The sequence below is a fragment of the Xyrauchen texanus genome, chromosome 39 (assembly GCF_025860055.1).
Source record: "Xyrauchen texanus isolate HMW12.3.18 chromosome 39, RBS_HiC_50CHRs, whole genome shotgun sequence".
Taxonomy (NCBI): Eukaryota; Metazoa; Chordata; class Actinopteri; order Cypriniformes; family Catostomidae; genus Xyrauchen; species Xyrauchen texanus.
This window is the reverse complement of record NC_068314.1, coordinates 1,654,129-1,672,430: the sequence shown is the minus strand read 5'-3', so window position 1 is coordinate 1,672,430 and position 18,302 is coordinate 1,654,129. Positions and strand designations below refer to the sequence as shown.

At 38.8% G+C, this 18,302-nt stretch overlaps 1 protein-coding gene across 1 annotated transcript in view; it reads left to right on the top strand.

Annotated features, from left to right (window-relative positions):
• The first annotated feature begins 615 nt into the window (after positions 1-615).
• Positions 616-18,302, top strand: part of LOC127632977 (ankyrin repeat domain-containing protein 13C) — a 33,566-nt gene continuing 15,879 nt past the window's right edge. Inside the window, exons 1-3 of the mRNA XM_052111833.1 lie at positions 616-1,031; positions 3,944-3,985; positions 6,204-6,308. Coding sequence (XP_051967793.1) covers positions 758-1,031; positions 3,944-3,985; positions 6,204-6,308 — 421 coding nt within the window. The 5' untranslated portion in view covers positions 616-757. The remainder of the gene's footprint in view (positions 1,032-3,943; positions 3,986-6,203; positions 6,309-18,302) is intronic.

Sequence of the window (18,302 nt, the reverse complement as noted above, 5' to 3'; positions counted from 1 at the left end):
AATTGGTATATGTCTCGTCACTGTCATGACTGCTATGTTGCTCGGAACTGCACACAAGAATTTCACCAACTGTTGCACTTGTGTACATGGTAGTGTGACAATAAAGTGATTTGATTTGATGACTAAGACACTAAAAAAGTTGTCCGGCAGTTAACTCGAGAACATTTGAAACAATGAGTGAGAACAGGCCTCCAGTTTACATGATGAACTTCTCAACAAGTCTGTTTTCAAAGCAATAGATGAATAAAAGACATTACCAGATTTCGGAAGCAACTTTGCAATGATATTGAAATACACTCAGCATGTTCCCAGTATGATCAGTATGTGTCAGCAGTGCGCATGTCAGGGCCCTTCTTCCACTTTAGTCACACTGTTAAGGGAACTTATAATTGTTGTTTCATATAATGTCATCTATACAATGAAAACATGCCATTTAATATCCAATGCTCCATCAGTTTGTGTTATTCAACCCCATCTCTATTCACTGGCATTCAAATATCGCGAGAGTAGATGATTGTTTGGTCTTCTGAATGAGGGAGCGCCTCTTCATTCTCGCGAGACTACGACCTGTATCCTTTCCCTCAGCTTGTGATTCTCGCGAGAGTGGTAGCGGAAGATGTCAGATGGCTCTTGCTCGTAGGGTGTGTGTGAGTGTGTGTTTGTTCGTTTGTTTACTGTACAGCGCGTCGCATTCCCGCCCGTGTCCATTAAATCACCGGAGCGTGTTCATGTTTTGCGGACTGCTGTGTGTGTGAATATGACAGGAGAGAAGATCCGCTCGGTGCGCCGAGAGCGCAAGGCGGGTCTGGATCTACTGGAGCCGGACGAAGAGGCGGCGGACACCGGGCCTATCAAAGCTAACAAGAGCAGCAAGATCAACCACAAGATCACGCGGTCCAGTTCACAGCAGAACCAGAAGCACATCGACCCGGAGAGTGTGTATCCCGTACATGAGTGTGTGTTCAGAGGAGACGTGCGGAGACTGTCATCGCTCATCCGAACTCAGAACATCACGCAGAAAGACGTGCACGGTGAGACGAACTAGAACATAATGATTCAAACACATATTGAAGCAAAACAACAGTTATCTAAAACATTAATCAGCAAGAACCATAGTGTTCCAGAACCACAGTAATCTTGAACTATAATGATTTAAAATCATACTGATCCAGATCAGTTTTGATCCAGAACAACAGTAATCTAGAACTGTAATTATGAAGAGCCATGGCGATCTGTTTTGATTTAGAACCGTACCAATCCAGAACCACATTCCTGTAAATCATAATGATCTTTGAACCATAGTCATCTAGAATCTTAATTATCAGTACCATAGTGACCTATAGCAGTAATGATCCAGAACCTTACTGGACCAAAACAACAGTTATCAATTACATTAATAATCAAGAACCACAGTAATAATGATTCAGAAACATACTGATCCAAAACAACAGTTATTAATTACACTAATAATCAAGAACCACAGTAATCTAGAACCAGAATGATTCAGAAATATACTGAACCAAATCAACAGTTATCAATTACATTAATAATCAAGAACCACAGTAATCTAGAACCAGAATGATTCAGAAATATACTGAACCAAATCAACAGTTATCAATTACATTAATAATCAAGAACCACAGTAATCTAGAACCAGAATGATTCAGAAATATACTGAACCAAATCAACAGTTATCAATTACATTAATAATCAAGAACCACAGTAATCTAGAACCAGAATGATTCAGAAATATACTGAACCAAATCAACAGTTATCAATTACATTAATAATCAAGAACCACAGTAATCTAGAACCAGAATGATTCAGAAATATACTGAACCAAATCAACAGTTATCAATTACATTAATAATCAAGAACCACAGTAATCTAGAACCAGAATGATTCAGAAATATACTGAACCAAAACAACAGTTATCAGTTACATTAATAATCAAGAACCACAGTAATCTAGAACCAGAATGATTCAGAAATATACTGAACCAAATCAACAGTTATCAATTACATTAATAATCAAGAACCACAGTAATCTAGAACCAGAATGATTCAGAAATATACTGAACCAAAACAACAGTTATCAGTTACATTAATAATCAAGAACCACAGTAATCTAGAACCAGAATGATTCAGAAATATACTGAACCAAAACAACAGTATCTATAACATTAATCATCAAGAACCACAGTAATCTAGAACCAGAATGATTCAGAAATATACTGAACCAAATCAACAGTTATCAATTACATTAATAATCAAGAACCACAGTAATCTAGAACCAGAATGATTCAGAAATATACTGAACCAAATCAACAGTTATCAATTACATTAATAATCAAGAACCACAGTAATCTAGAACCAGAATGATTCAGAAATATACTGAACCAAATCAACAGTTATCAATTACATTAATAATCAAGAACCACAGTAATCTAGAACCAGAATGATTCAGAAATATACTGAACCAAATCAACAGTTATCAATTACATTAATAATCAAGAACCACAGTAATCTAGAACCAGAATGATTCAGAAATATACTGAACCAAAACAACAGTTATCAGTTACATTAATAATCAAGAACCACAGTAATCTAGAACCAGAATGATTCAGAAATATACTGAACCAAAACAACAGTTATCAATTACATTAATAATCAAGCAAAACAACAATCTAGAACCAGAATGATTCAGAAATATACTGAACTAAAACAACAGTTATCAATTACATTAATAATCAAGAACCACAGTAATCTAGAACCAGAATGATTCAGAAATATACTGAACCAAAACAACAGTTATCAATTACATTAATAATCAAGCAAAACAACAATCTAGAACCAGAATGATTCAGAAATATACTGAACCAAAACAACAGTTATCAATTACATTAATAATCAAGAACCACAGTAATCTAGAACCAGAATGATTCAGAAATATACTGAACCAAAACAACAGTTATCAATTACATTAATAATCAAGAACCACAGTAATCTAGAACCAGAATGATTCAGAAATATACTGAACCAAAACAACAGTTATCAATTACATTAATAATCAAGAACCACAGTAATCTAGAACCAGAATGATTCAGAAATATACTGAACCAAAACAACAGTTATCAATTACATTAATAATCAAGAACCACAGTAATCTAGAACCAGAATGATTCAGAAATATACTGAACCAAAACAACAGTATCTATAACATTAATCATCAAGAACCACAGTAATCTAGAACCAGAATGATTCAGAAATATACTGAACCAAAACAACAGTATTTATAACATTAATCATCAAGAACCATATTGATCCGAACCAAATTAATCTAGAACAATAATGATTCAGAAACATACTGATCCAGAACCATTTTGATCCAAAACAACAGTACTCTAGAACCACACTGAAACAGAAAAACATTGATATAGAACCTTAATTATGAAGAACCATAGTGATCTGTTTTTATGTAGAACTGTACTGATCCAGAACCTCATTGAAATGGAATCATAATGATCCTGAACCATTGTGATCTGGAATCATAGAGATCTAGAACCTTAATTGTCAGTACCGTAGTGCTGTAGAGCCATACTGATCCGAAGTCACCATAATCTAGAACTTTAATGATTTGAGATTATATTGATTTACAACCATAATGGTCTCGAGCTAATCTATAATTATTCAGAACCATAGTGATCTAGAACCTTTGTGATGCAGATATAATGTTAGTAATTTAGGACCATAGTGATTAATGATTTAGAAATATAGTGATCTAGGATCATAAAAACTAGAACAAGAGTGATTCAGAACCATATTGATCTAGAACCTGCTGTGTATGCAGTAGCATGTGCTGCTGGAGTTTCTGGTGTTGTGAAAGCTTGTTGTCTTTGGCTCATCATTATTGTAGTGACTTGTGTGATTATTCTCTGTTTCAGGTAACACACCCCTTCATCTGGCGATTATGATGGGTCATAAAGGTGAGTCATCATGTTTGATTGGGTTTCCCAGTATGCAGTATTGCAAAACTGATGGTCCTGTGATACACATAACCTTTGTTACCTGATGCACATTACTGTAAAATCGTTTTTGAGGGCATGTAATCCCATGATGCATGATGTTGAAATTCTTTATAAGGTAAATAATCATATTAAAAGTAAACACGTCAGATATCAGATGACTGATGAACATTTATGTCATGCATCAAACAGCCTGTTTACCAATCACACTTATCACGTCTGGAGTTGGCATCAGGGCAGAACAAGTAACTTACGCTAGAGAGAGAGGTGTTGGCTCTCGTTCAGCCATGATCCCACATTGGCACTAATTCACAGCGGATCCTTCCTCTTTTCAAATATGAACTGTGAGCTACGTTGTGATTGGTCAAGATGGAGCTCGATTACATACAGGCTTGATTGCTCTTTCTGAGTACCCCGGATGTCTTCGTCAGATTTATCTGAATTTGTTATTTAATATGAATTGGTGCCACATACATTTGAATTTCAAGTTTGATGTAATTTAAGTCAAAACTGCAAATTCACTTTCAATTAAATATGTCAAATTCACGTCCCAATGGCACATATTTCATTCCATAGGATCGGCCATTAAAGCACTTATCTGAGCCCTGTTGGCACGTTAGGGGCTGTTCACTGTTTGTTTTTTTGCATCATTCTGTTTGTTTAAATTGTTTTTCTAAATGGACGTCGCTGACATTGTTGCGACACGTTTTTCTGTTTTTTAGTGTCTTGCGCATGAGTGCAGTGTTTTTTAAGATGCTTTGTCAGTGTAAAAGTACTTGTGAAAACATGTCTCCATACACCTGCTTTAACACAATCAGTCTGAACAGCCCCTTAGTGTCTTTCTGCACTGACTCAAAGATCTTGTGCTTACATTTCAAAATAAAGAAGCAGTTTTGCTGGGGATAAGCAGAAATGTGTTGAATGAAATGTTCTGAGCATACCTGAAAGACCTACCGCGTTGCTAAAATGTGCATTACACAAAACAGCACTGTGTCCCAGAATGCAATGTGCTGAACTTGACCTTTCAGTGTGATGAATGAACTGGAAGTATCAGCTGCTATTTTACACCTCTTTCTTGACTCATTGTTTGATCAGATTGCCAGAAGTGAAGACATTTTAAACAAACATTGCACTTAAAAAAACAACAATAACTGTATGCCATGTTATTGGCAGAATACAGTATATACTGCGCAGTATGCCGTGCGGTACTTCAAACATCGCCTGAATCTGTTCTGGACCTAAACATCCACCCTCCTTGTGAGGAGCTTGCGTGAGTTTCTCTAGAGACGAGCAGATATGAACACCAAATTAAAGCCGTTCCTTTGCGACCGCAGCAGAGATGTTAAATTAAGCTGCTGGGCTCTTTTCCATGTTTAAATCTGGATCTCAGCGTCACTTTAATGGCACGGTTCCCTTTGTGTCGCTCATGCAGGGGGCAGGACGTCAACGTCAGTGTTCTGCAAGTGTTTTTTGTGACTGTAAAAAGTATTTGTGCACTTTTTTCACACCTATTATATAAAATATAATATTGTCCAATGAAATGACAGACTCTTTTTTTCTAATATCAGTAAAATCTGATTTTACAGCATGATTGGAAATGAAGGGTAATATAAAGTGATATTTCCCTTGATATGTCGGTGTTTTGTGTCATATTTCACATCTCAATCGTGCTCTTCACTCACACTTCTGTCCAGTAACTTTTGAATAAACTTTATTATGGGGCAAACATTTTGGTGTGCTGGAAATCAAGGCCTGTGAGACAGTGAGCCAGTCGTAATATTTTATATATTGAAACAATTTTTATAAAAATGTATTTTCATAGTTTAATATTGAATGTCTGGGATGAGGCTAAAACAGTGAAATCTATTCATAAAAGACATTTGAAAAGTACCAGACATAAACGACAAAGGCCTGGTGAAATTTTCCATTCAGTTTTAATGAGTCCGTTATATAACTGAAATCTGTTTGTTTTAATAATTAAAACTCTTAAAACCCCTGGGACATGAAAGTGCCTGAAGAAACACTCATATATGCCCTCACTCATCAGCTAGTTGACGTGATCCTAAACTGAAACACATTTTTCGTGACACGTTGCTGATGTGAGGCGGCTGATTTGAAATGGAATATTGAACAGCATCAAACTGTAACAGTGTTGATATTTCAATGTTTCTCTCTTTAGAATGTGCTCATCTCCTGCTGGCCCATAATGCACCAGTGAAGGTGAAGAATGCTCAGGGATGGAGTCCGCTCGCCGAGGCCATCAGTTACGGAGACAGACAGATGAGTGAGTCACGTGTGTGTGTGTGTGTGTGTGTGTGTGTGTGTGTGTGTGTGTGTGTGTGTGTGTCTAAACAGATCTTAAACTGAGTTTACCGGCCCATAATTGCTGAAATAACAGGGTGTAATCGCCACAATTAATGCAGTGTAATGAAGAACTTGACAAAATCACAAGCTCCAATCTGATTGGCTGACTGTTTGTAATGTCCAGGAGTCGGTGCGCACAGGTTTCTATCAGTCCAGCAGAAAACACAGTTCCCAGAGTGCCGCAATGAGCACTTCTGAAGAACTAGTCACCGGGTTTGACGTTCATCACATTAATGAATTTAGAGTTCAGTTTTAGGAACTTTGTTGTATCCTGACCCTGAACTTCATTTCAAAAACCGAATTTTGGTTGGTCGTTTTACATGTCAATCATTCAGTCTCTTCCTGTCTAAGTGGGCCAGAGTTTATGTCGAAATGTCAAAAGTCTGTCTTGTGAGACTAGTTTAAGATGGACAGTGCTTTGTTGTGATATAAAATCACCTGGGATGGGCGATACCACTTATTTACTTTTCAGTCCGATACCAAGTACTATCAATGCCAATATCAATGATGCCAATACTGATACCTTTATTTTTTATTGTTTTCAATTTCAACGAATATATTGGTTACTTAAAATAAAAAAAGTCTCCCAATTTGGAATGCCCAATTCCCACTACTTAGTATTTCCTCATGGTGGTGCGGTTATTCACCTCAATCCAGGTGGCGGAGGACGAGTCTCAGTTGGCTCCGCTTCTGAGACGTCAATCCGCGCATCTGATCACGTGACTCGTTGTGCATGACACCGCGGAGACTCACAGCATGTGGAGACTCATGCTACTCTCCACCATCCACACACAACTCACCACACGCCCCATTGAGAGAACCACTAATCACCACCACGAGGAGGTTACCCCATGTGACTCTACCCTCCCTAGCAACCGGCCAATTTGGTTGCTTAGGAGACCTGACTGGAGTCACTCAGCATGCCCTGGATTCAAACTCACGACTCCAGGTGTGATAGTCAGCGTCAATACTCCCTGAGATACACAGACCCTCAAATTGGGTGCTTTTGTAGCTATTTATTATTACCATTGTTTAGTAATTAAATATTATATTTTATTGTAACATTTAAGAGCAAATTACAGAACATGATCAATGTTTTGCCATTTAATTTACAGGAAATAAACTTACTATAGTTAGAGTACTATAAATAAACAAATGTCACATAAACACATTCATAAATGTACATTATATTAATCATGTGTATTATCTCTCTTTGTCATTACATGTCTTTCAGCATTTTATGTATTGAAGGGATAGTTCACAGAAAAAATATAATTCTCACATCATTTACTCACCCTCATGCGTTTCAAACTCGTTTGTAGTGTTGTCAAATGTTACGGTACTTCGGCACAAGTCAGTACTAAAATAATAAAGATGTAATGAGAGCAGCGTTATACCGAGCATCGACTTAACTGTCTGTCTAACACACGGCAGCTTCCAAACCTTCACGCTTATTTGAACTACTTTTACTCTGAAATCACAATTAATCCAGTTAAAATCGTGACATGTCCTAGTGTGATTATTAATCTGCGAATGGCTGCAATCTTAGTATGCATTGGAGCTGTGTGCTTTAAAGTGAATGTGTGAATGTGACCGTTCATACACTGGAAACTCCACAGACATTGAGAATCATTTGCTCAGTATTATATGTGAACTATATATTTATATAATTAAATCACTGCATTTGCGCTTTTACGATCACACTGATTCATGTAGTGAACCGTTTATCCGTCAGAGGAAGTGAAGCTTCCGTCATAATAAAAGCACAAATTAAAATAAAAGCAAGTTGCCTGAAATTGAAGAAATTGCAACAGAAATATATTGCAACTGTACAGTAAAATGTAATATTTACTGTAGTAATATTAATAATAATCATGAAATATATAATAATAATAAAAAATAAGCAATATATCCCAAGCAAGAGTGCTGCTGTACTGAATAAAAGTTAGTTAAAAATGCAATGGTATGTTGAAAAGTAATTGTTCTATTTGTTCCTTGCTAAAAGTTTTTAGGATTAATTTGATTAGGCACCATTTTGATGATTCTAGAAAAAAACTTTAAATAAAGAAAAAAATATTTGTGAAAAAATAAAACCGATTTCTGCAGGTCCTGCTTAAAAACACTTAAGCAATGCATCCTTAATTGAGAAACATTTCTTTTAATGTATTATGCACATTAAATGTAACTTTAAATAGGCTAAAGGTGTGTTCAATAGCACAATACCATATTAGCACATTTTATGCTGTGGTATTGAAATTGGTATCGAGAACCGTGAAATTTCACTGACAACACTACTCGTATGACTTTCTTCTGTGGAACAAATGAGACGGGTGTTTTTTTCCACGCAATGCACGTCAATGGGGTCCAAAACTTTCAATCTCAGAAAAGCACAAATAGGCATCATAAAAGTAATCGAAACTAGGACTCCAGTTGTTTAATCCATGTCGTGTATGGCGCGCTGTGCATGCATCAAGCGTGAAGAAGTGAATCGATCTTTAACTTGTGATGGCACTCTGGACACTGCAGATATCAACATTTATAATGAAAAAAGACTTCTATTTGTGGTCTGTTTCTCACCCAAAACTGATTGTATCGCTTCACAAGACCACTGGAGTCGAATGGATTACCTTACATGTGCTTTTTGGAGCTTGAAAGTTTGGACCCCATAGACTTGCATTGTATGGACAAAAGCACCTCATACATACTCCAAAATATCTTGGTTTGTGTTCAGTTGAGCAGAAGAAATAAATCCTAATCCTACACAGCGATTTGCTAATACAGTTCTTTTCCACTTTGAGTCATATAATAGGCATTCATGTTCATGGTAAATGAATAATTAAATCACTAGTTTAAAATAAAACTTTCAAATTGATGTTTTATGTGCGTATTTCAGGTTTCGTATCAGAAGTATTGATACTTTAGGATCCATCCATCCCATCCCTGAACATGACTGATCTCAGATCAGCTGATGTACTCCGTTACTGTTTCTCTGTTTTAATGAGCTTTTAACAACTGGAGGAGCGAAATTAAAACGCCTCTGCTTTGTGTGCCGATGGAAAGGGCTTCATTAGGAGCACTTCCTCTGTGTTTGTGTGTGTGTGTGTGTGCGTGTGTGTGTGTGTGTGTGTGTGCGTAATCAGGCCACGAGTCGTCCTCTCTCAGATCGTCCATTAAGGACAGTTAACACACTAAAATAAAGTGTCTCTCTTTCATTGTTGATTCATAATGGCTGTGTGATGTGGTTCTGTGTTCATCACTCTGGATTACATCACACGGTCAGTGGTAATTCTCTACTGGAAATCTTGTTTAGTGTGGAGTATTAATCTGTGTTAAACAGCTGATGGTATTGTAGTGAAGATTGATGCTGTTGTTCTGTAATGTGACTGAGAAATGACTGGTTAGTTGTGCTGCTTGTGTTCAATTCCTGATGCTCAGAGATCCTTATTCATTTACATTCATGTTACAGATGTAAACTTGGTGGTGTAGCTGTTAGAAATGCAAACCAGCACCACGGATACGACACGTCAAATACTGACATACTGTTTTATTGTGTGAAACAGTCAGAATGATAATGTCTGTTAGGAATATATGTATAATAGTTATTAGCTCTTTATATTTCAAACCCTAGTGAAGTGCCTTGTGGTCACTGCCTACATAAATACTTTGCATTATGAAAGAAATCTAGATAAACATTTGATGGTAAGTTTTAGGGATGTCCAGATCCGATCACGTGATCGGAAATCGGGCCCGATCACGTGGTTTCAGACTCGATCGGAATCGGACGTTACCTCCCGATCAGGACTCGGATATATATGTATATATATTCTCATAATTTTTTAACACATCTATAGTTATGCGGTGGCAGAGTTAGACCCTTTTGACTCCACACAGAAACAGCAACGCGCGGCATGACATCATTTTGTTTCAGAGACGCTATTGGTTAAATACAGGTGAAGTAGAATACGGAAGCAGCTTGAAGCGGAAAGCGCGAGTATGTCTGCGGTCTGGAGATATTATGAAGTTCAAAATAAAACACCCCTAAGAAAAGCGACCCACTTCATACTGGAAAGAACATGCTAATCAGTTTCCCTCTGTGGGTGCTGTTGCAACCCAGTATCTCAGTGCCCCCTGCAGCTCTGTGGACAGTGAAAGATTTTTAGTGCGGTTGCAAACGTCCTTGATGAGAACAGAAACAGGCTCAAACCTGACAATATAGAGATGTTAGTTTTCATTAAGAAAAACACATTTCCTTCTGTGAAACGTACTACTGTGATGACAGTAAGAGTTAGGAGTTCCTGAAAGCACATTACTGGTTTGCAAACACTGTGGCACTTTTATTTTTTAATTTGTTTACATGCCTGCCAGGTATTTTAAGTTGAGGTGCTATTTGTTTTTATGTTAGACTTTTTTTTATATTTACTGTTGCACTAAAGTCCAAAAGTGAAGAATTTATGTTATTTATTACTTGATTGTTCAAGCTACCTCACAGAAGTGCTCCGTTTGTTAACAGAGTTGTTGAATGTTAAAATAAGGTGAATTCAATAAAAAATAAGGAGCATCCTGGATCGCTCTTCTTTATTCTTTTTTTTATGTATTATAGAATTATCGGATCGGGACTCGGTATCGGTAGATACTCAAAATCAAATGACTCTGACTCGGACTCGAGGGCAAAAAAACCTGATCGGGACATCCCTAGTAAGTTTAATATGTAGATCAGATGGACAAGTTGTGACCGGTGTTTTCTTCAGTTTGATTTGAATGACACCCTTTACTGACATCAATGAGTGTCCGACTATAATCTCTTTTGTTTATTATTTTCTCCCCAATTTGGAATGCCCAAATCCTCTACCCTCCCTAGCAACCGGGCTTATTTGGTTGCTTAGTAGGCCTGACTGGAGACACTCAGCACACCCTGGATTTGAACTCGTGACTCCAGGGGTGATAGTCAGCGTCAATACTCTCTGAGATACACAGACCCATCCGACTATTATTCTTACATTTCGATGTAAGCCTGGCAACTTTATTTTGGATGATTGTGATGACTGAGTTCAGTCCTGCTGTAGGTCTTGGCCAAAACAAGGTATATAAGAAGCAACAATATTTTTTTAAATCTAGAGAACTCACTACGTTTTGGAACAGAGGTAATATTGTTCTTTGAAGATGATTATGAATGAGTGTAAGTGGGTGTGCAGATATTTCTGAGATGACCTACAGGAAGTATTTCCAGGGTTTTTCCTGCATAGAGAATTATGAGGTGGGCGTCTCCGTCATATTTCATGCCGACTGCGACGTAACTCAGGCAGTCACGTGCACAGATAGACCCCAAGTGGTGCTCAAGCACCCGCCCTCTTTCCCTAGATATTGCCCTTTTTGCAAGTCATTTCTTATTTCATCATTTATATTTTAGTTTTAATTAAAATTTTGCCTTTAGCATAAATTCTGAGTGTGTGCCTGACTTATGCATTTAAGTTGTAATTCTGCGAGACCACACGAGCCCCTGCCCCTATTTGACATTCTTTGTCACAGCCTCCACACAACATCGACGTCTACCTGACCAGCCATCATTTGTGACCGACAGGTAAGGGTCATGTTTGCCCTAAACTTCAACACTGTTTGGCACTGCTGCAATATTAAAACACTATAAATAAATCTCCATGGAGCCAGCAGAACAGAGGCAATAGCCCTCCATTAAGCTTAACAAGCAAGCTAATCAGGCGTTGGCTCCAGATAGCATCGTGCAGGGTTGGAAATCCCCCAAAAATCAATATTTGAATTGCTCCTCTTTGAGATTTTTTTACATTGATAACATAACATAGTCAATCCTCTGTGGTCACCGGAGGCGCCGGCGCGATCACCTGACCTTTCCCCTGATAACAGCTTAACTGAACCGAAGAACTACTTACATTTGTAAATGCCACAATAAACCAGAAATATAATTACATAGAATAAGTAATAAGATCCAGCACTGTTTCTGTTGTGCGCATGGTAAAACAAGACCTGTCAATCTAAGCCATCAGTCCAACCCGAGCTGTAAAACAGTGGCTGTTATCGGTGTGATCACTGGATGTGCTGCAGATAAACGCTTCTCTTCATCCACAGATCTGATCTGATCATTTGTTAAACTCAAACCCCAAGCCAATAGATTTGAGCAGAACTGTAGCAGTGCATGTGTCTGTATTAGTCAGTGATCCGTACAGCCCACTGGTCCCAGTTCAGCACTGATGGGTCAGTCAGTAATGAGTTAAACTCATGAAGTCTCTTTATGTTAGTATTCGCTGTTAGTGTTGTGCTGTACAACGGTGAATCAGTGTCACATGGTTTCTAGTGTCAGTACTTTAGAGCTCGCGGGGCCAGTCAAGACGTGACGGTGCTGTTAGCGTGGGCATTCACGAGATGAGTGTGATTGTCTGGAAAAATATCAAGGTTACTGCAGTAAAACACAAAAACAGGTATAATGTTCATTATTGGTAGTAAGCAGTGTTGGTGAAGCTGCAAGCTACTAATTTCAAACTGTTCTGAGACCAGTGCAGACAGACAGCACACTGGAGGTTAAGTAATGCACTAAATAGGGAGCAAGGGAGCATCCTATAGCTCTCCTATAACTGTTCTGAGACCAGTGCAGACAGACAGCACACTGGAGGTTAAGTAATGCACTAAATAGGGAGCAAGGGAGTATCCTATAGCTCTCCTGTAACTGTTCTGAGACCAGTGCAGACAGACAGCACACTGGAGGTTAAGGAATGCACTAAATAGGGAGCAAGGGAGCATCCTATATCTCTCCTATAACTGTTCTGAGACCAGTGCGGACAGACAGCACACTGGAGGTTAAGTAATGCACTAAATAGGGAGCAAGGGAGCATCCTATAACTCTCCTATAACTGTTCTGAGTCCAGTGCAGACAGACAGCACACTGGAGGTTAAGTCATTCACTAAATAGGGAGCAAGGGAGCATCCTATATCTCTCCTATAACTGTTCTGAGACCAGTGCGGACAGACAGCACACTGGAGGTTAAGTCATGCACTAAATAGGGAGCAAGGGAGCATCCTATATCTCTCCTATAACTGTTCTGAGACCAGTGCGGACAGACAGCACACTGGAGGTTAAGTCATGCACTAAATAGGGAGCAAGGGAGCATCCTATATCTCTCCTATAACTGTTCTGAGTCCAGTGCAGACAGACAGCACACTGGAGGTTAAGTAATGCACTAAATAGGGAGCAAGGGAGCATCCTATATCTCTCCTATAACTGTTCTGAGACCAGTGCGGACAGACAGCACACTGGAGGTTAAGTCATGCACTAAATAGGGAGCAAGGGATCATCCTATAGCTCTCTATAACTGTTCTGAGACCAGTGCAGATAGACAGCACACTGGAGGTTAAGTCATGCACTACATAGGGAGCAAGGGAGCATCCTATAGCTCTCCTATAACTGTTCTGAGATCAGTGCAGACAGACAGCACACTGGAGGTTAAGTCATGCACTAAATAGGGAGCAAGGGATCATCCTATATCTCTCTATAACTGTTCTGAGACCAGTGCAGACAGACAGCACACTGGAGGTTAAGTCATGCACTACATAGGGAGCAAGGGAGCATCCTATAGCTCTCCTATAACTGTTCTGAGACCAGTGCAGACAGACAGCACACTGGAGGTTAAGTCATGCACTAAATAGGGAGCAAGGGATCATCCTATAGCTCTCTATAACTGTTCTGAGACCAGTGCAGACAGACAGCACACTGGAGGTTAAGTCATGCACTAAATAGGGAGCAAGGGAGCATCCTATATCTCTCCTATAACTGTTCTGAGACCAGTGCAGACAGACAGCACACTGGAGGTTAAGTCATGCACTAAATAGGGAGCAAGGGAGCATCCTATATCTCTCCTATAACTGTTCTGAGACCAGTGCAGACAGACAGCACACTGGAGATTATTTCATGCACTAAATAGGGAGTAAGGGTGCATCCTATAGCTCTCCTATAACTGTTCTGAGACCAGTGCAGACAAACAGCACACTGGAGGTTAAGTAATGCACTAAATAGGGAGCAAGGGAGCATCCTATATCTCTCCTATAACTGTTCTGAGACCAGTGCAGACAGACAGCACACTGGAGGTTAAGTCATGCACTAAATAGGGAGCAAGGGTGCATCCTATAGCTCTCCTATAACTGTTCTGAGACCAGTGCAGACAGACAGCACACTGGAGGTTAAGTCATGCACTAAATAGGGAGCAAGGGAGCATCCTATAGCTCTCCTATAACTGTTCTGAGACCAGTGCAGACAGACAGCACACTGGAGGTTAAGTCATGCACTAAATAGGGAGCAAGGGTGCATCCTATAGCTCTCCTATAACTGTTCTGAGACCAGTGCAGACAGACAGCACACTGGAGGTTAAGTCATGCACTAAATAGGGAGCAAGGGAGCATCCTATAGCTCTCCTATAACTGTTCTGAGACCAGTGCAGACAGACAGCACACTGGAGGTTAAGTCATGCACTAAATAGGGAGCAAGGGAGCATCCTATAGCTCTCCTATAACTGTTCTGAGATCAGTGCAGACAGACAGCACACTGGAGGTTAAGTCATGCACTAAATAGGGAGCAAGGGTGCATCCTATAGCTCTCCTATAACTGTTCTGAGATCAGTGCAGACAGACAGCACACTGGAGGTTAAGTCATGCACTAAATAGGGAGCAAGGGAGCATCCTATAGCTCTCTATGCAGTTAAGTCGCTTCACTCCTAAAATCTGATCATAAGTTCAGTTTCAGGCTGCAGATGATGTTTGGACACTCAATGATCATCAGTTCATAGATTCAACATTTATAATGGATCATTTTATCTGAACATGATTGACAGTAATTGGATGATGCTGGACATTACTTTCCATCTGAATTAATTATGATCATTTATTATGTTATGTCTGTAACATCTCATGAATAATCAACACTGCTGGACACATAATAAACTATTTCATTAAATGTTTATTTACTTTCTATAGTTTTGTAAGAATTCTTAACTTACTCCTGCAGTCCACATATGAGGACATCAATTTGTAGGAAAATCATGCATGTTTATTAGGGGCTACAATTGCAAATCATAAAGGAAAATATAAAATGTACACAGCAGTCGCATCGGGTCTCAGGAGAATATGTACAGAATATTACAGTATTTTCAACCAGAAAATATGGTTACTACAATATTGCTGAAGTTGAACCATGGTTAAGCCTCATTGTGTTTGTTAAATAAATAGGGTAACAATATTAAATTGAACATAAATGTATAATAAACTAGAAAACCCCCTATTTTACATATCTACATTGAAATGTATTGATAAACAGCTACAATACATACCATATTTCTCTTCAAAAGGTTAGGGTTTCGTAAAACGAAGATAAAGTCTCCTTAAAGACCAAAGTATACTTCAGTTGTACGCATTGCTGATCGCTCCACACACACAGTATGCGTGATGCAACTTTTGTCATCAACACTGTGTTGCTCATAGTTGGTGCTATGGTGCATCCATCCCTCCTGTTTGATTCTCTTCACTCCACATAGAGGAGTAAATCTGATCTCGTCCAGTTTGTTTGGAGAGCCACTAACAATAGATCTGTCAGCAGTGTTTAACGGGAGGTCGGACAGCTCTATTCATTAGGTGAGCGATCGCGCTGCATTAAGTGTGTTTGAGCTCTGTGTGTGTTATAGATTATATAGATCACTGTTAAAGCCCAAAACACAGGCTTTGATCAGCATCTGTGTTTCCATTTCACAGTCCATCTGTTAACTGAAGGAAACACACATAATGTATATTAGGGCTGGCAATCGCTACATTTTTTTAGGGACGTCCCGATACCGATACTGCGCTCAAGTACTAGGACACTCAATCTACAATTGAGTCCATGTGGTTGTATGTTGTCGAGGTGTTGTTTGAGACTTGATGGCGTGTGTTTAATGCAAAGCCAAGTGTGGCAAAACTTGCAATTAAAGGTGGGCGATATGAACAAAATCTTGTATCATGATATGAATCATTTTCTTTGAATAAACGAAACGTCATTTGGCGATTTTGCATAACCATTATAGAGATTATAATCCAAAATGTGTACCGTTTCCAAATCTATCGTGTCTACCGGTATATCGCCAACCCCCACTTGAAATATTTGGATTCTTTTTGAATTGTACTCTATTGGTATTCGTTTCATGTCAGATTGATGCATACCGATGGACGAGGATCTGCATTTATGGTGGAAAGAAATAGGAAGTGGTACATGAAGCTTATCTGACAAGTATTTGTCTGAAATATATAAAAAAATAAACATCTTTCACCACTTTTAAAACAATGTGAATTGATAAAAATGTGATTAAATGTGAAAAGAAATGTGAAAGACTTTTATGTTGACTCCCAACGTCCAAAGTATACCCCGGGTGTCCGCGCGGCCCAGATTTTCTCGACCTGCAGACGTGGTCCTCGTCTGTGCCCATAGTCACCGCATGCCATGACTGAAATGATAAAGTAACACAAAGCAGTTGTAGTGTGCATGTGCCGAACACGTGCGTATTCTCTTGCAGTCAGTAAAGTATACTTTGAAAGGCAACGAGGTAGGCCGGGTGCGATCCGATCTGGAATGCAGTAAAAACAGGAAGTATACCCGGGCCGTAAAGCCACTGGTTTCTATGTAAGCTCCGGGTGAGTTATTTATTTATTTTTTCATTTTTATTAATGCATATTGTTCATTTAAATTTTCTTTCAAAATGAAGAAGTGGAAGTGTGGAAGTTTGCTTATTTTGAAACCGTTCTTGGGAAGGTTTTTGAGTAAAACAAAACCTATGCATTTCTATAAGTGTAATAGTAATTGTTTGTAGGTAAGAGGACTCGACTACAAAATCATTTGATAATCCCCATCCCTAAACTTAACATAAAGGAGTCCTTATTGGCCCTACACTCATAATAAATTCTTGTTGCACTCTAATCTTGTCTTTTTCGTGCTAATCCGTAAAGGATTCATGTGTCGACATGCTATTTTCATGTTGATATTATGCTATTCGCTTAAACATTTAAAACAGAAATGTGACTTACTTTGAGGAAGATAAACAACACTCTTAATTATATTTTAATATGATTATTAAGGTGCTTTATCCACTACACAATACACATTAATGTTTGTTGTGTACTACACGCATAAGTTTAAGTGGTGAAACTGGTGATATGGTTAATATGAGTTCAATTAAAGACACTTTTATATTATGATCTACAGCCTCAGTGGACAATGCAAGCGGACTGTGATACTACTATATTATATCTATTCACTGCAAACAATAAGACTGTAATATAAAAATGCTAAATGAATATTTGATCATAATAAAAAATGTTTGATTGAACATGAAAATAATATGCTATATAACAGGCAGGGCCCTGTATGGACTGGACCTTGGTTACAGAAACTGTTTTTTGGAACTTGGAATTTGACCTCACTGGTGGAGAAGGAGCCAGAATTAGTGTGTGAGGTTGAGAGATACCAGCTAAATATAGTTGGACTCAACTGTTCACACTGTTCTGGCTCTGGAATAAACACCTGGACAGGGGTTGGACTCTCTTTCTCTGGAGTTGCTCAGGAGGAAAGGTGTTGAGCGGTTGTGGGTATATTCACAAGCCCCCGGCTTGGTGCTACGATCTTGGAGTTTAGCCCAGTATATGAGAGGGTCGCCTCATTGGACTTCGTGTTGCAGGGGGGAAAGCTCTGACTGTGGTCTGTGCTTATGCACTGCAGGGGGACTCAACTATCAAAAAAAAGTAAAGTGGTTGGGATGAGGGTCAGCACCTCCAAGTCTGAGGCTATGGTTCTCTGCTGGAAAAGGTTGGATTGCTCTCTTCAGCTAGGGAGAGAGCAGCTGCCCCAAGTGGAGGAGTAAAAGTATCTCGGGTCTTG